Raw genomic sequence first — 18,902 nt, forward strand, 5'->3', positions numbered from 1 at the left:
GACTGAAGAATAACACCTATCTGAGTGCACTAACTTCACCGACAGTGTGTGTGAGGGAGATTTTTTGCCTTTCCGGAAACTACTAACAGTGTGGATCTGAGTCACAGAGAAACTTGTATCTGCTTTTCAAGACTCTCTCTGAGCTTCAGTACGCATTTGCTTTCCAACTGTAGCTACTAAACATTAACAAGTGCCATTTCAAAAACATGTTATCTCTTTTTTCCGTTAGGTGATAACTTCCAATCTCCTTTCAAAAGCTATGGGACGTTTTTTTTTTCTTTGGTTTTTGAAAACATTAGCACATTTCAAAAAAGCCGTTTCTTTTCTGGTAAGATGGTTTCTCACTTCACAGAGATTAACCTTATGATTGCACAAACAGCGTTTTGTTTTCCGCAACCTGCCTTGTTTGTTTGACAGTACCAACAGAATTTCTTTTTGAAATGGCTTTTTATCTGGTGAGATGGTTTCTCACCTCACAAAGGCTAAAAGCTTGTTTGCACAACCTGCCCTGTTTGTTTCAAAGTGTCTTCAGCACCTCTTCTTGAAAACTCGTCTTTGTCTTTGAAAACATAAAGTTCCTCATTTCATCATCCCTGCCCGGGGGGATCATAAGCTCTGTGCTTTTGTAACTTCTCAGTCTAACTTGTCAGCCCGTTGCTCTAAATACAAACAAGTGCTTTTTCAAAAAAAGAAGAAAAAAAAAAGCATTTTGCACTGCATGCGTTCAACATATTCTCAATTTCATTTTTATACATGTTCCCTGCAATCAAACTATCCATTTGATTGGTGTGAAGTAACATTTCCCTTTTAGACATATGTGCATTTATGTATTTTCATGTGTGTTAATGTGTGCAGTAACTCATGATTTAATGTGTTCTCCTCCTGACAGAGTGAAAGCAGTAGTAGCAGCAGCAGCGTGTCCACCATGCTGGTGACTCAGGATTATGTGGCAGTGAAGGAGGATGAGATCAGTGTGGTGCAGGGTGAGGTGGTCCAAATGCTAGCAAGCAACCAGCAGAACATGTTCCTGGTGTACCGGGCAGCCAATGAGCACTGCCCTGCGGCTGAGGGCTGGATCCCTGGCTACGTGTTAGGACACACTTCATCCTCAGTCACACCCGAGCTCTCCGAAGGCACCATAAAGTAAGCATAAGCAGCCTTCCTTCCTTTTTAGGTTGCCACAGAAAACACGACAGTCATAGTGATTACGATTATGCAAACGTGAAACCTGAAACTTCTCGATTTTTGTTCTTGCGTTTGTTTAGAAAGTCATTATCGTGGCACACAGCACTGCGCATTCGCCGGAAGTCTGAGAAAAGAGACAAGGAGGGCAGGAAAATTGAGAACGGCTACCGAAAGTCTCAGGACAGCCTGGCCAACAAAGTCTCTGTCAAGGTAGAAAAGTGTCACGTTAAACGCCACCCCACCGACATCCACTGCAATTTGTGCAAGAAATCTAATTATATCTTCAAATTGTCATTTCAGCTTCTGAATCCCAACTTTATCTATGAAGGTACGTGCACGTTGTTGCTTCAGCCAAGGAGCAAATCTTTCCTTGCATTTGGAATAAAAATTCAAAAAGATAAACAATAAGCTTCACTGGGTTTTTGTTGTTGTTCTTTTTAGGTCCCCCAGAGTTCCTCATTCCAGTTAGTGATGCAACATGTGAGAGTGGCGATGCAGTTACTCTGAGGTGTAAAGTTTGCGGTCGCCCCCGACCAACCATCACTTGGCGTGGCCCTGACAACAACTCTCTGAGCAACAACGGACAATACAGCATGACCTACAGGTGTGGGGGGGCTCACTTGAATTTCTTTTATTGATTTTTAGCTAGAAAAATCCAAATCTTACATTAGCCTGTGACGTAAAGGTGCAGATGTGCTGCTAACAAACTCAGTTAACACATTCATGTTGTTAAAAAAGAATATGAAGTCATAATAACTCTGTGCAAATTACAGTATCAGTTTGTGAATTTCACTTAATGCTTTGTTTCCTTTTATTCTCCATTTCTGCAGTGAGACCGGAGAGGCGTCCCTGTGCATCACGGACGCGTCTGTAGAGGACAGCGGCGTGTATACCTGTGTTGCTACAAACATAGCAGGCGCTGTCACCTCTTCTGCCAGTCTTAGAGTGTCAGGTCAGAGTCCTGTCATTGTGTATGTCTCTTGATATTATGCCACGCAGGTGTTTGAAACATTTAAAACATTGATTTTATAATTTTTACATTTGATACTTGAATCATTGTGAATTCACTGTGTTGTCTCAGGAACCCCTGACGATGGCAGCGAACTCCTCTGGAAAAACGGCTTTGAGTCCCAGTACACAGAGATTACTGAACTAGGAAGGTGTGTTTTCCTGTCACGCAGTGCTTCTCGACCACATCAAAGCTAATAAATTAGGAGCAGCACTCATATATATAGTAGTAGTAGTAATAGCAGTAGCGACAGATGATACAAGTGAAGGTATTTAAATGAGGAATGAGTTGCTTATTCCTCAGTAGCTGGTTAGAGAATGCAGCAATATTCAAATCATTTAACACAATTTGTGACTGCATTCACAAATACAAGTTCAAACTTTACTAAGCAATGAGAAACGACATTTTCAGAAAGTGTCACAAGCTTTTTTGGAAATGAGGTTGTACATTGGACAAGCTGATATAGATAATCAACAAAGAAGTAGATTGACATTATACATCCAAGTCCACCAGTCATGATTGGGCGTTATAGTTTATAAATTTGATGTAGGATATTTTTAAAAAGTGAGTCACAAATGAAATGTCTTATTCCTCAAGTTTCAGTTTACTAACTACTAATTTTTGCCTTGCAGGGGTCGGTTCTCAGTGACTAAGCGATGCGACCAGAGAGGGAGTAAACGCACAGTTGCAGCAAAGCATGTTAACAAGAAGCTGTTGCGTCGAGAACAGGTCCTGCAGGAGATCAGACTCCTCCAGAATCTAGACCATCCCAATCTGGTCAAGCTGCTAGACACGTATGAGACAGCCAGCAGCTACGTACTGGTACTAGAGATGTAAGTAAAACGACTGTGACATCTGATCTGTTTGAAAAACATACTTAGATTTGTCTCTAAAAAAAATAAATAAATAAAATGCATGTTGTGTTTGTGTTATCAGGGCAGACCAGGGGCGATTCCTGGACTACATCGTGAGCTGGGGCAACCTGACGGAGGAGAAAGTTGCTTTATACCTCAGAGATATTCTTGAAGCTCTCCATTACCTGCACAGCTGGAGGATAGCACATCTTGACCTCAAAGTAAACAGTTCAACAAACAAAGCATTACAATCTAAATCTTTTTTTGGGGAAGCTGTTGCACTGCTGTTGTGCTTCTCTAGGTCTGATGATTGTGTCCTATATCCTCCTATCCTGCTCCTACAGCCTGAAAACATTGTGGTGGAACATGCGTCCTCCCAGCCAGTGATCAAGCTGACAGACTTTGGTGATGCTGTTCAACTGAACCCCCCCTCCTCTTACATCCATCCTCTTCTGGGAAGCCCAGAGTTCTCTGCTCCTGAACTGATCCTGGGTCAGCCCGTCTCACTGACGTCTGACCTCTGGAGCTTAGGTCTGTAGAGAAATTGTATCTTGCTGATTTTTGCATTAGAGAACCCTTTATGTACTCGAATACACAATCACAGCAGCAGAAACCCACTGTAATAGTATTAAATACACATTCCTTTGTTCTTATTTGTCAGTATGTGCAAAAGGCTGCTTATTGATATTTGACTAAGACACAAAAATAGACAGAAATACTCCCATGCGATACTATCATCTCAATCTCTAAGCCAGGTGCGTTAACACAAGTGTTTCCTCTGCAGTGCAGTCAGTCAGCCTCTCTGGGGATGCAAAGTTCAGTGATTTAAATCCCCAGTCGCAATTTCTACTTGCCAACCGCGCAGCAATCTATTAACTGACTTCAATATTTTGAAGCTTCAAGTGATATTTTACTGCTATGTATGTAGATGATGAGTTTCATCAGAAAAATGTATATATTAGTACAGCGTAAGGGAGTGCAGTGTAAAATGAATGATTCAGTTCAGTTTTGTTTATATGGCATTTATAGGCTTTTTTGTGTTGTAAGGTAAAGACCCTACAATAATGCAGTGAAAGCCTCAACAAGCAGGCAAATTATCTAACAGAGGATTGTTATTGTTGTAGTCTTGGTGCTATAATATTTTAGCAGCTGCAGAAGCTGCTTTTGTGCATGATTGTTTAATATAAAGCTATATTAATTATCAAAGGGGATTTAAAAGTGAGCTGAATGAGTTAATTTAATTTGGCTAAATAACCTGTTGATTGACCAACTGGTTGATTTACAGGGGTGGTGACCTATGTGGTTCTGAGCGGCGCCTCTCCATTCCTGGACGAGAGCCTTGAGGAGACGTGTCTGAACATCTGTCGCCTGGACTTTAGCTTCCCTCAGGATTACTTCCAGGGTGTGAGCCCAGCTGCCAGAGACTTCATCTGCCTGCTGCTCCGGGGCGAGCCAGAGCGACGGCCCCCTGCTGCGTCCTGCCTGGAGGAGCCCTGGCTCCAGCCTCGAGGTTTATCAAGCAGTGACTCAACCTTAAATCCCACACAGCCACCAGCACTGTCACCATCTCGGAATCATTGCGGCACACATCTGGACACATCCAGGCTCATTTCTTTCATCGAGAGACGGAAACACCAGAATGATGTCCGGCCCATAGGCACCATTAAGGCCTTCCTTCACAGCCGCCTGCTCAGCCAGACCTGACAGTAGGTCACCAGGTAAACACGACCAGAAGGAATTTCTTCCACTACTGCTCTTCATTCACTTGATCCTTGTTAGAAGCCTACTGAGAGCACCACCAGCGACACGCCTGCTACAATCCCCTTTTCCCTCACAAAGCCACAAAAGTCCTGCTGCTGCTGCTGCCGACTGACTAACCTCTGCCGATTAAACCCTTCGAACCCCCAAGCCCTTCCCCTCCTTAAACCTGGCATACCGTCACTATGCCTGCACAACAAGCGAACTCTTGGAATCCATTTGAGATTTCAAAACCTTGACTCAGCAGGGAGAAAACCAAGCTTTCTCAACAAGCCAGCGTGAGCGAGTCTTGCGTTTCGGACAGTGTTAAACAAAGAAAAAAAAAAAAAGAAGAATACTGTACAATAGGAATATTTCAGGCTGCTTTCGGTTGAACACAAGAAAATGTTTTTTTGTAACGAGAGATTACTTTTTGTAAATGAAACAAAATGTACAGCGAGGAGACGGAGAACTGTCTTTATTCATAACCTTTTGGAAAACAAAGGGTAGCTGGCGAGTAGAAAAAGTAAAAAACGAAAAGAAAAAAAAAAGGGAAGTGAGATTTGCGTGGTGAAGTGGCACCCATCAGCAGGGTCCTCTTATTCTGGAACAAGATGTAACTACCAAAACCACGTTTTGCAGAAACTTACATTCAGTGCAATAGTTTGCTTTTCTTAACTCTCCCCCGCTTCAGTTTCAAAGGTTAAATCACTTCTGTTTGTGACACTAAGAGAAACTAACTTGAACAAAGCATTAAAACAACTCAGCAAAAAAGAATATCCCGATAGAGCTTCTCAGATTTTTACCTGCATCCGCCTTATATGTAAATAACGTTTTTCCCGCTTTTCGTTCTCATTTTGACGGATTTATCTCTCGACGAACAAAAACGATTCCATCTGCTGAGTTTTAGTGAGTCCCTGCGGACGGACGGATCAAACCGCTACTAGGTTCCCACGTGCAATGTCGCAGCTTTAACATTTATGCAACTATTTATGAAAACTTGTGTTGTAGCCGTATTCTTAAAAAGGCATGTACGTACCTGGTACTGCAATAGATGTATGTATTGTGTTAACTCTTATGTATTAAGTTCAGTATTAATATCCTGCAAAAAAAACAAACAAAAAAACAACAACAACAACAACAACCCTGCAACAAAAGGAGAGTTTTTCCAAAATAATGTATAAAAATGTGTATCTATGAAATATAGGCACTTATGCTTTTATGTCGTCCTTGTTTCGCTTTTGTTTTTTTGTAACAATACCAAAGTTGGCTCTGCTTTGTTCTCCTGCTAATATGTTTGTTTGCTTATTTAATGACTTGTCATGTTGAGTTATAACAGACCACACTGAGCAGAGGCATATGAGCGTTTACAAAGGTTCCTTGTGGTTTTATTTATTCTTATTGTAATAAGAAGATTGTTTGGTGGTTTATTGCTGAAAAAAATTATATTGACTTGTCTTTTTTTATTATTATTTCTTTTCTTTTTTGTTTTTTTTCAAGCCGTGCACAAAGTTATTTGCCGTGTGAGTTTGTTTGGCTCTTGTAGGTAGATACTAGTGTATGTTGCTAGACCGTATTGGTTTATATCTTCACCAAGCAATAGGTCTGGGGTGAAAAAGTCACCATGGACTGCACTGATGAAAGAATCATACCTTCTGGCAGATAATAACAACCCCTGAACCACAGTTTTTTCTGATTAGCATTAACAGGTATCTCCCGTGAAAAAGGTCTGCCAGTTGTTTTCATTTAAATACGATGACGTCTTTAGGTTAAAAAGTTGCTTAAAAACTTCTTTAAAGTGCCAGTCCAGTGAATTAAGTTCGAGAGGTTGGTAAAAATGAAAAACTCGCGTCGCTTCTCGTTTTATTTGAAGGTTGTCAGTTGCTGTCGATAACATGTTGAGTTTATTGACTTGTCTCTCTGGTCTGTAAAGTCTCCGTCTTTCATTTTGTGTCATTTTTATTTATTAATGTGGATAAGGGTTTCCCTGAAACTATCCTGATCATCGCTTTGTCAGGTTACGATCGAAGAGAAACGGTTTCTTGGGAAACCCGCCTGCTCACGATGTAAAGATGTACAGAGAAGGGTCGGGCAGTTCGCCCACACCCGGGATGTAAACCTCACAACTGTCATATTTTAAATACACCTAAAACAAGACTGCAGAAATGTCATCTTGAATGTCTTAGTATGACTTATTTTTACTTTTGCATGTATATTTCTTTGTACAGAAGATTGTGTTTACATGTTACTACGTGTTGTAAATAACTTATTTTGTCCTCTGTTATTTTGCCATTAAACGTACAAGGCACAGTCAGCGTTACTGAAACTTTTGTGCGCATATATTCATTCATCTCCACCCCCATGAGAATGTCTGTTATTATTATTCATTCATGATTTCCCATAAGCTTTTGAGGGCTGGAGGATGAGATAAATCTGTATTCCCGGCATGATTAGAAAGCAGGGGAAAACCCTTAATTCACATGGCTGCAATCAGTCATTCATTAAAATTATTAAACACAAGAAACCCAACTAACACAGCAGCCATGTTAAGCCTTGCATTAGAGGGGATTGTTGTTTGCGATAGCGTAACACCTTTGACACGTTTTTCTTTACTTTTTATTTTCATATGAAGAGTGACATTTGGAAGCACTGCGGGGAAACAATGAAAAGCAAAGTGAGAATATTAAAATCAGGAGGAATATACGTGTACAGTAATAGTGAACGAATGTCATTACTGTGATGAAGATCAGTTCAAGAGATAAACTATGAGAAGGTATCAGGAAGGGGACTGTTGCTGATCTTATCAGTCCGGAGCAGATGCCGCTGCTGTTTTTGAATCAGTGCAAGCAGTGTGTGTTGCATCACTGCACAAAGAACGCACGATTTTACCTCCCACTCAACCCACGTCCGCTACAATAGTTACTCACTGAGGTCTGCTAGAGAACATTTTTGCAGCATTTTAAACCCTGGTATCTACGCATGAGCGTTATCAGCCTGGAGTATTTGTCATCTAAGCCCCATTCGAGGTTATTTACTTCACCTGACGCACCTGTGTCTCTGTTCTGAAAGTTTCACCCAGTGCCTGAAAGGTGCCTGTGCACTTATCGAGTGTGAAATCTATTTCGTCTTTCTTAGCAACAGTTTTTGTTTTGTTTTTATTTTTTGCATGAAACCACAGAAGGGGTATCTTTACAATCTTTACACAAAATCTTGTGATCAAAATCTCACGCAAGAGCTGTGAAGTGTGAAGGTGATGCACGCCAGCGCAGTTTTTTTTTTTTCTGTTCTACAAACTTGATTTGACCTGTGACCAAATACTGTGTTGTTTATTCATTTTAATTATTCGGGTACTGCTTTACTTTAAGCCCACACGTTTAACTCGACACAAATACCTAATATGCAATTATGCGCATTTCTTGACAGCCCGATATTTCCCAGTTTTGCGCCTTCTCACCCACTGTTGCTTCTGGGCATTTTCCACCCACTGAATTCAGCATTCACTCATATGGGGAGAGTCCTGTCTGGCTGTAGTTTAAAACCAAAAGCAAACGTGAGTCAGAGAAAGAGATATCAAATACTTAGAAAGTTCACACTGATGAGGAGAATAATGACGTGATTGTGGCCCACACACTAACGGGACGGGACGCGAGTTGCAAGCCTGTAAACAAGAACACTCCTACTATCTAACCACAATCAGGAGACAAGAGACCACTAGATGGCATCGGAGATCTTGGTTTCAAGAAAGTGCCGATAGCGGAACACATCGTGTGCAAAACAACCTGCAGAGCATCAACTTACAGACGTTATTAAAGAACCACCGGCAAATTTGATTGGCCAAGCTCGAAACAGAAAGTACTGCAGCCTGGAGAAGAACAACAGAAACAGCACGTAGTGTTGAAAGGGGTTTGAAGGAGATAACAGAACTGTGTGTTATTAAAAGGTTAAATGTGCAATGCACTGCTGAAACACTGTTGAACCTACAGAGGGTAAATTCCCTCTGTAGGTTCACTAGAGTTTTGTGTGTTTAGCAGAGGTGGTTCCCATGTAGTGAGAATTGGGCAGTTGAGTCACGCTCTCTGCTACAGGCCAGGCAGTTCACATGAAACTCGCTGGCCCAGTTTCCACATTTAAAGTGGTGAGAGCAAAAACAGGCGAATGTGAAAATATGAGTTTTATATCATATGTTATATCGTACTGGTATTTCACGCTGCGTGGCAACCAGTAGGAACAAGTACTGACATCACAGCCCCAACTCTCACATATCTGTTTACCATCTTTCTCACTTGACCCTTTGTCCTTTTTTTGTAACTGTACTGTGAGAACATGACGATAAGGGGAAAACACATGACACATCACAAAGTCTCCCTAAGTCCACTGTTTTTGGAATTTGACTTTCATTTTGATGTCTTTAATAGATGGCATCAAATCTTTGGACTTCTTTCATGGCTGTGATGCTTCCACATTGATAAAAATCTGCCAGCAAACCTGCAGACCTGCCACTGAACCTTTTTACACTAGAGGTCTCCACAAGTGTATTTTAGTTTGACGCCCCCTCCCCCGACACACACACATGCTAAGAGGAAGGGGGGAGGAGAGAGATCATAACTTGAACTCACCCAATCAGGGTTAAGAACACATAACTTGTCAATACATTAAAAATGGATGCAACACAAATGCAACAACAACAACAACAACAGCTTTTTCAAGTTTTTCAAGTCATGAGCGCCAAGCTGAAGTAAAGTCGAGTCATTTATCAGTTAAGCCCACAGATCAGTATCTGAAGTCTGGCATGAGTCAATCCACGTGAGCGGTTGAGTTGTAGAGTGAAAGGAAGACTTCACTTTTAATCATTTCAGCATTGCAGGGAAAGCATTTTCCGAGTAGTTAGTGTGAAACTTTCCCCCAGAGCTTGTCAGAGCTGCTGCTTTATCGCTGCATTCTCCAGACTTGTGTACAACAAGAAGTAGTTCAGCTGTTGACATCTGGAATGCATTTAAGACACGCTTTCAGTCCTCTGCTGTACTAACCTGGGTTATTTGGGGGGGCTAATAATGTTTTTTATGTTTGCTTGTTTCTTCTTTCTCATTAGTACTGCAGTGGGAATAATTGTTCAGCTTTTGTGTTTTTATATCGCAGACAGTTGTCAGACTGTTTACTTGCAGGTTGTTTTTCCGTTTCCTTGCCTAAACAGCCTTATCTGGTGAGATGCTTCTGTACTGCCTCAGCAGTTCTTTGACCACAGAAACCAAATGTTTGTGCCAACCCTAAAACTGCTTACAGCCGTGCAGCACCTTCAGATCATGCTTTACAGCTCTGTAGGATGCTGTAACATCCATTAACTCCTTACACTCCCGTTTAGTTAGATCACAGTATATATAGTTTGTTTTACAGGGGCTTTTCCTGATGGTAGATACACGTCAAAGTGGTCTTCAGGAAGGTCAGTAACTACAATTTTGGATTCATCCACCCAGAACAAAAAGCCCCAATTTGTGCCAGTAATCGTCTTTTTGCACAGCAAATGTTTCTCCCTGGCACGCTTTTGATTCAGACCAAATTTGTGCTTTCTGAAAATAAACACGTTCACTTTGACTCTTTTTGCTTCAGATGTTTTCTTCCTGGGCTGGAATTTTTTCATTTGAAATCTACATGTTGATGATGATAATGATGATGATGAAGATGATGCTCGCCATTGTTTTGAGCATCTTAAGAACTCCATTGTCTTGGGACTTAAACAGCAGACACTAAATGTCAGCGGTCTAAATAAGGCAGGTTTCACCTAACACTTTCTGAGGAAGCAGTAATCATCAATCTACATCTATAGACAGGGTCAAGCCTGCCCCTCCTCTCAGTTTAGGGTTTCCACTTCCTCAGTACACTGTGTTCTCAGTAGTTTAAGAGCAAGCTCTTTAAAAAAAAAAAAAACAGAAGCAGATTGTGTTATTAAGGGATGGGCGTATTCTGTCACTTTCCTCAAGAGTCGACATAACTGGGTTTCCCAAGAATGGACTCAGTGCTCCACTCTGACTTTCTGCTAGACTAACAGAAATGATGTTTTAGCTCATATCTCTCCACATAGACAATGGTATAATGCACAGAAAAGGATTTTTTAGATTTAAAAAAAGGTATATGATGGGTAGCTGCATGCTTCTTTTCAAAATATAGTAAAATTGAATATATATGTAAATCAACGAAAGAAAATGATGACGCCAGGAAGTTACAAGAAATGTGTGGCTAATTTATCAGATGAAAAACGTGAGTGCCTGTAAAGCAAACAGCTTCACTGACCAAAACCAGATGAATCGTACAGTTTATTACAGGAACAATAACACCTCTCTACTCTACAGTAACATGCATATCAAAGTTGGTTTGTTAGTCAGTGCAGATACTCCTTATTTTGTGGAAGCACTTAAAGCAAAAGGTAAAAATAGTGAAAAGAGGCAACTGCGGTTAGATTGGATCTGTCACACCTTTTCACCATACACACTCATTCGTGTCACAGGGATGCCGCACTTACCATAGAAATATAACACCTTTATTCTGTATTGTCAGCTGATTACAAACTCCTTTTTTAAACAGGAATGAGAAAATACAACACAAAGACTGATCAAACATTTAAATTACCCCAAAAACCGAATCGGAATTCTTGTGGCCCCAATGACTGGACCCATTTGACAGAAACCAGAAATGTTTATGTTACAAAAACTATCAAAAAACTGGAAACTGAAGCAAATATGGAAAAAAAAACATCAGCGGAATTATAGGTGAAAAGATAGAACCAAGCTTTATCAGACAATTCAGGGACTCCTTATGACTGTTTTCCTGGAAAAGGGGGGTGGGGGTAATAATATCATAATAGTAATAATGATATCAATTCATATGAGAACAACTTTCTATTGATTCAGAGCTCCCCTTCTCTTAGAGGATCCAGTAAAATGCAGCCTGGAATTTTTGCAATTTTTCCTGTAATTTGTCATCCATCCGGGCATTGAAACAAAGAAGCTGAAAGAGGAACTGTCTGCATGCCCATCGATAAACTCTTGTAAAAAGGGACTTCTTTCTTGCAATCCTGATTAATATCACGAGAAAAACCAGCAGAACTATGAAGTCACTTGATAACAAACGGCTCGGATGTGCACAAAGACTGCAAAGGTTAAACTAACAGCTTGGTTTCATGCTTCCTCTTTCAGGTTGTGGTTTTCTCTGTGTTGGGTAAAGTGCAAATGTTCTGCTAATGATGCTAGGCAACCTACACTGCTGAATCTGCAAAGTTGCACTGAACACGATTTCCTGTGCGCAGACTGATGCAACGGGTACAACTGTGAGGGGGGTCATCGTGTTTGGATAAAAATGTAGGCTACTATGACATGTAACTTTTCATGGTGGTGCGTTTCCCCACTTAAACTGGATGACGTTGCCGTAGCTGCTGACAGATGTTGTAGTTGACACAGTTTCGTGCTAAGTAAAGAGCCAGCGGCAAAACAAACTGCAACAAGTCTAACTGTGACTCATCGTCCCAGGTGAAGATACACCAAAGTATTCAAAATCAGATTTATAATGGAATTGCATACATTTTGGTCATAACTCATAGAAGTACAAAAACAGAGTAAAAATACATATCTGTGGTACATTATATTAATATACAGTCACATGCATACATTCACAAGTGCCAAACCTTAACACTCTAGAAGTGACAATAAGCCACAGTGATCTATTTTTACTGGACATGAAAAAATGAAAAGAAGCACATCCCCCAACTGTAGTTCACTACATAGCAGTGCTCCTCTCATCCACGCTGGTAGTTTGTGAGTAGACTGATGTAGAAATTCTGTCCTGTGGTATGAAGACCTTGATCAGCTGGCACAGTCTGCAGGGAGATCTGTTTATCATCCGCAACAGGTGCCTCCTGAACTTCTCCCCGACAAACACATACAGGATGGGGTTGAGGCAACTGTGAGAGTAAGCAATGGCCTCTGTGATTTGTAAAGCCAGACTGACGGCTTTGCTGTGCCCACAATCTAAAAACCGGTGCTTTAGCTCCAGTGCTCGGGCAAGTGACGCAATGTTGTAGGGAATCCAGCAACAGAAGAAAATAGCTACCACTATGACAACAAGGCGGATAGCTTGTTTCTTGGATGACTGGCTGTTCAGTAACCTCCAGATGATCTGTGAGTAGCAGAAACCCAGAATGATGATCGGAATGAGCAGGCCTACAATGTTCATTTTAGCGATGCTGAAGACCTGCCAAAAATGAAGACTGGAACTCACGTCTGGAAATCCAGGATAGCAAGTGTGCGGTCCCGACACATTTCTTTGCTCTTGGAGGAAGATCAGGTCAGGAAAAGAAGCCAGAAATCCCGCTCCCCATGTAACAGCAGCTGCGATCATTCCAAAGGAGCGTGTACGTGCTCTCATAGCACAAACAGCATGCACTATAGCCAAGTACCGATCAATGCTCATTAGAGTGATAAAAAATATCCCACAGTAAAAGACGATATGATAAATGCCCAAGACTATTTTGCACATAGCATCCCCAAACACCCACTGGTCCCAGGCTTGGTGGGCTAGGAAGGGCAGGCAACACACCAAAAGGAGGTCAGCAATGGCCAAGTTTAACAAGCACACGTCGGTCATGGTGCGGAGTCGCGCTCCACAAGTAATGACCCAGAAAACCAGAGAGTTACCCAGAACGCCCAGCAGGAAGAAAATGATGTAGATGGCAGGAAGAAAAGTTGCTCCGTGTCGCGTATATACACATGGTTCAAATCCATCGAACATGTTGGGGTCATAGTAATAGTCAGTAGTATATTCAGAACTATATGCAGGACTATTTTCAGTTGGAGGCGTGCTGAAGCTGGAAAGAAACAGAGGCACAAAAACAAATGATTAGATTTACTCATTATGCCTTACTTATTTTCAACAACTTTGTCTATCACAGATTAAAGTATGCATCTATATAAAACAACACATTTATAAACAGTTTAACTCAGCGATGATCTGCAGGCTTCAAACTGTGTGGCAGCTCATTTAAACAGTATCGGAAAGCATTTCTTCACTTTCAGGACTGGCACGAGGAACTTTCAAAACCAGTCACTCACATGATCAGCGGTTTTGGAACTATGTCTGACCTTGACCAAAGCTGTTCAAAATGTTGGAAGTCTAAACAGAAACAATTTATATAAAGCAGCGTATTTATCAGAATACTGGGATCAGCTAAATCAAAGCAGGGGATAAAGAAGTTGTTTAGCGGTCAGCTGCTCAGGTAAAAGTTGATTAACAGGAGCACTGAGGAGATTTTCTTCACTTTAAATGCACTGATACATTTAAAGTGAAGCCGCTGAGAACGTGTAAGTTTGTGTGTGATAGTACCGATAGATACTTTCATCTGAGTCATCTGAATAGCAGCACCACAGCTGTGACACTGCACAGCATACAGAATACAATAATTAATTAATAGCAACATTTTAACTAAATGAGAGTATAGTGCAAAACCAACATATACAATGATGAAACTAAGATTACATTTGATAATTTATCGTGTTATGTATTTATTATAGAAGCTTTAGCTTACAAAATAAAACACCTTGAGGCACCTTGCTGAGATTTGGACGTACACAAATAAAAATGAATTTAACTGAATGTAATCAATTTATAATATGGTGTCAGCCAGCCAAAGTCCTTCTATCAAAGAGTTTCTCAATGCGTTCATCAGGTTTTGCAACCATCTTAAAATGCCTCCTGGCACTCTTAAACGCAGGCAATCGGACACTGTGTGACCACAGTTTTTCAATCTGTAAGTACAATTAACATTTATTTTATGATATATATATAATCTAAAGAATATTCATAACATTCTGTTTATTTAGTTCAGTTGAATTTCAGTCTTACAGCTCAGCAGGAAGTCAAATTTTATTATGAAGTGCTGCGGTTGTAAATAAAATAAGCGGTTAGTGAAGCAGCACAGTTGTTTTGGTGCAGATAAGAACTGTAGCAAAGTAAGAGAACCACTGCACGAGCTCACGTGGCAGTGAGGTAAGCTTTATCAGGCTTCTTTTTTAAACTTCCTACGAGACAGACCGTCTGTGACTGCTGCTGCTCTGTTGGAAGGAAGGGCAGGGGGCCAGCAACTGTGAAAACAAACAGCTGGCGATTGTTTACAAGCGAGCAAATCACAAGTATTTGGCGACAAATGACGAAGTGCTTGAAGATTTTGAATCCCTCGCAGTTCATGAGAAAGTGACACAAACTGTCCAAACGCAGGCCAACGCTAAAACAATAACTAGGAATGCGTCGCCTGGAAGGAAAAATGAAAGGAAGGTGAAAACCGCGAAGATTCAAAAAGACGGGGGAGTGGATAGTAATGATATTAAAAAGCTTAAAATAGTCTCACGATGAGCAATAAATGAAGAAAATGCCGATAGAGGTTTGTTATAGCTGATCTTACCCTTGGAAAAGTGAAGATTCAGTAAGATTCAAACTGAAAGTAAAGTCAGTTTCGGTGGTCTCGTCCATGATCAGCTGCTTTAAAAAAGAAAAAGAAAGAAGCCAAAGAACTGAAATCCCGTCCTACCTCCTAAAGTGGCAGGGGTGGGGATACTGTATTTTAACTCTATACTGTAAAGGAGTGAAATAAATCTCTAGTTTTCACTCGTTAGCAAAAAATCAGCCCTACTTATATGGTAAAAAAGGATGTAAATTAGTTTAATCATTAAATTGCATGTAAATGTTCTATGCAATTTTGATACATAACTCAAATGTTAAATCTTAAACTGAGTTAAATCTGGGCAAATTAAATGTGCGTGTAAGTATATGCACACACAGGGACAGGTTCAGCACCAGGCCATGTGAACTGGATGGGCAAGCAGCTTTGATGGGGGGATTTGGCTCAATTCACTTTGCTATTACATGAATTAGAATACAAAATGTGATTGCACTCACACATACCCTGCATAATTGCGCCCGTACACGCATGATAATGTCATAGAGGAATGTAGCCACAGATACAAAAGTGGGAAAATACATGTGTTTGAAAGCAGACGCACCGCCACACACAGTGGGAGAGCTGACTGTGAGCACGCATTTATTTTCAACGCAGTTCTGTTTGTTTTGAAGGTTTTGAGTAGGGTTGTGCTTTAAAACTGACCACACATACTGATGAGTGACCTGATTTTAGTTTCAAATATATATGAGGGTTACCTCTCAACGCTGTGCCTCACAGGCATGCTGCTTACCTCGATCGCAGCAGAAGTATTTGTGGTTAACCAAATGTTAATGATTCTATTCAGCTGAGGGGGGCACAGGGGCTTTATTGGGCCAATTCTTGACGTGAAGTCGTCATATAGATCATATTTTTGAATTACATTTATTAGGCAACTTCTTTGTATATGAGTGGATCTGCAAAAATATAAGTAACAAAAGTGTTCAAAGAAATGGGATAAATTAGAAGGCCCATTATGGTGCAGAAGTGGAAATAAACATCACATGAATAATCCGATAAAGTAAGATATCCAAAGTGGAGATGATTGGCCATGAAGCCAAACATGGCTTAAGTTCAGTGAAAACCAAGCACAGCATGTCAGTACAAAAACCACATACCAAGTGTCAAACACGATGGTGAGGAAAGGCGAGGATATAGGGTTTTTTGCAGCCACAGGATCTGTGCACCTTGCAATCATTAAGTCAACCATGCTCTCTTGTGTATACCAAAATACTCTAGAATCAAATGTCAAATGCCACCTGTCTGACAGCTCAAGCCTGACCCAGTTTGATCAATGATGACAGTGACAGTGATCCCTAACACAAAAGAATGGCTGAAAAAGAAGAGGATCAAGTCCAGACGTTAGGCTGATTGAAATGCTGTGGCTGGCCCTTGAGAGGTGTGCATGAACAAATTCCTGAATATCACAATGAATTGAAGCGAGGTTGTACAGAGGAGTGGGGAAAAACACTACACGTCTATAGCTAGCCAAGTCAAATCTGCTCCGTGCGCAATCGGAACTAATTTGAGAACTGATTGCTGTTAATTTTGGGATTATTTTACCAATCAATCTAATGCTCTTTAGTCTTTAACTGCTTTATTATGAAATAATATGAAACTTTGTGACTGGTTACATGTTTTATAAAGTGCTATATAAATAAGTTTTACATACTTGCAACATTTTTTAAAGATCTCACTGCTTCTAGTTGCTGATGACTTACATGCTTGTGGTCATTCCATGTATTGAGGGGAGGGTGACCCACATTTGCTCCTGCTATGGTTTGTGGCAACAGATTTCTTTTGTATGCCCTTTTAACTTCATAGCACTTTTGGTTTATTACATTTCACACAGGTGGATTAGAATCAGTGCACTGCATCAGTCTGTGGTAGGCTTCCCCAGGAGTGGTTTTGTCATCTCTTCCCTCTACCTCTCCACTTTTGATTCAAATTTTGGTAAATTTAATCTAATAAAGGATCTGTTACAGCAGCACACTGACTGTTGTAGCTTCTTCAGTGATGTGCCTATAACACATTTTCAGCAGCTGTGTGCAAAAAACAAAATACTACAAATAAATAAATCTATGAAAAGTAATGTTAGAGGAGAATATCCCCCTAAAGTTGATTATGTCATGATTACTATCAGAACCTGAGTTGGCATAGGATTTGTGTACATCACTCAGCAGTAAGTATCGGCAGCTTGTTTACACAATATTATAATGCTGATAATAATAATAGTAATAATAATAATAGCTTAGCTTTATTTGATATCTTTCATGGAACTCAAGATCACTTTAAACATTAAAGTATTAAAAAAGGAAGCCAAATAAGGTATAGACTATAAAGTAAAAATCCTGGCCACAGAAGAAGACATCTCCATTGTAAGTGGTTTATTTACTTAAGACTGAAAAAATAACTGTCTTGAATTGTGAGGACTTTGCAGTTAGTGCGCTGCACTATATTTAAAATGCTTTGTGATTAGCGTCAGTCTAATTGACGATTGATGATAGCTACTACTGTTTTTCAAGAATTAAGATAAGTTTTTTTAACACGTTCCATTAATTTAAAAAAACACACACAAAAAGACAAATAAACAAAACAAGGCAAAAAAAAAAGTAGAAAACTACTTGGATAACTTGGATATTATCAAAGGATATTGCATTTTATATTCAAAAGTGTTACGAATGAGATGAGGATGTAATTTCCTCTCCCACTGACCTAAATTTAACACATGCAAAAGAGAAAATGCCCTGTCACTGTCAGCAGATAGACAGATACAGAAAATGCACCTTGGTGCTTGTCTCTATTATCACTTACAAAAAGAAAAAAAGAAAAAAAGGCAGCATTACTGTCATTAATTAAATAATGCATAGATAACACATTCCTCACTGTGCCCCAGTTCACTATTCTTCACTCAGATTGCCCTGTGCCACAACAGGTAAAAGATGAACTGATAAAGATCTTGCGTCTAAGATATGGATCAATGAGCTAAATCCAAAACATTTTGAGCATTATAATTGAACTTTTAATGAGAAATGACAGTCATTACACTGACCTTCCTCTTTTTGCTTTATACTTTTGTCCATTTAGTTATGATTATAGATGCTTTCCATTAAAGAAAAAAAACATTTCAATTGTTACAGGCTGAAGATAAATAAGTGTGCGTCATTGTTTTCTTCCCACTTGCAGAACTGTAAAGGCGTGCAGCAATACTGCTGACATGTTAGCCTGAATCATTCTGCATATAAAGTGGGAAAAATATTTTTACCTTTCCATGGTGCTGATGGTGGAATTCATTGTGGATCGCAGGATAGAGAGATGGCTTGTCTAATCAAACAAGTTATCCACTTTGCATTAAGATGTGTGAAGTGAGAAATGGTTTGCACACACATGAAAAAAAATTGAAGGTGTTGCTTTTTTTTTAAAAGTACAACCTTCCTCAAAACCAAGTTAACTGGGTGGGCTTGCGGGTTCCGATGTGAGATGTATGGTTTAATAGTTTCCTGAGACTGTTTTCGAAACACGCAGTGCAAAAGCCCACAGTCTGTGCAGCTATAGAACCACAAGTCCATATATGCAAACTTTTAAATATGCAAGGTGACTCTGACCAGACCTGCAGGCGCACACAGCTGGAGGCTTGCATGTG

General features: G+C 40.2%; 2 protein-coding genes across 6 annotated transcripts in view; one reads left to right on the forward strand and one right to left on the reverse strand.

The window, feature by feature from the left end:
* Positions 1-7,095, forward strand: part of triob (trio Rho guanine nucleotide exchange factor b) — a 107,035-nt gene extending 99,940 nt beyond the window's left edge. For 3 of the 4 annotated variants that reach the window (XM_085473200.1, XM_085473201.1, XM_085473202.1), the window contains 9 exons: positions 890-1,143; positions 1,266-1,513; positions 1,627-1,789; positions 2,016-2,137; positions 2,267-2,345; positions 2,827-3,027; positions 3,131-3,269; positions 3,393-3,579; positions 4,334-7,095. In XM_085473200.1, the coding sequence (XP_085329326.1) occupies positions 890-1,143; positions 1,266-1,513; positions 1,627-1,789; positions 2,016-2,137; positions 2,267-2,345; positions 2,827-3,027; positions 3,131-3,269; positions 3,393-3,579; positions 4,334-4,752 (1,812 nt within the window). In that variant the 3' untranslated portion in view covers positions 4,753-7,095. The remainder of the gene's footprint in view (positions 1-889; positions 1,144-1,265; positions 1,514-1,626; positions 1,790-2,015; positions 2,138-2,266; positions 2,346-2,826; positions 3,028-3,130; positions 3,270-3,392; positions 3,580-4,333) is intronic. The other variant, XM_085473203.1, reaches the window with a different exon arrangement.
* Positions 7,096-11,301: 4,206 nt separating this feature from the next.
* Positions 11,302-18,632, reverse strand: ccr8.2 (chemokine (C-C motif) receptor 8.2). 2 transcript variants are annotated; one of them, XM_085473204.1, is made up of 2 exons: positions 15,227-15,324; positions 11,302-13,636 (listed from the first exon to the last, which is right to left on the reverse strand). In XM_085473204.1, the coding sequence occupies exons 1-2, from the start codon at positions 15,292-15,294 to the stop codon at positions 12,550-12,552; spliced, it is 1,155 nt and encodes a 384-aa protein (XP_085329330.1). In that variant the 5' UTR covers positions 15,295-15,324; the 3' UTR covers positions 11,302-12,549. The 2 variants fall into 2 exon arrangements, 1 of the variants encoding a protein (XP_085329330.1); XR_014922996.1 differs by lacking the exon at positions 15,227-15,324 and adding an exon at positions 18,525-18,632 and having other exon boundaries at positions 13,574-13,636.
* Positions 18,633-18,902: the final 270 nt, after the last annotated feature.

Source organism: Copadichromis virginalis, linkage group LG11 (genome assembly GCF_057382275.1).
Source record: "Copadichromis virginalis isolate Kocher_CV1m ecotype Utaka linkage group LG11, C_Virginalis_male_GT1.1, whole genome shotgun sequence".
Taxonomy (NCBI): Eukaryota; Metazoa; Chordata; class Actinopteri; order Cichliformes; family Cichlidae; genus Copadichromis; species Copadichromis virginalis.

Coding starts and splice junctions, on each gene's coding strand:
- ccr8.2 (XM_085473204.1), bottom strand. CDS start 15,294: ATGGACGAGACCACCGAAACTGACTTTACTTTCAGTTTGAATCTTACT. Junction 13,637..15,226: donor GAATCTTCACTTTTCCAAGG/GTAAGATCAGCT, acceptor GTTTCTTTCCAG/CTTCAGCACGCCTCCAACTG.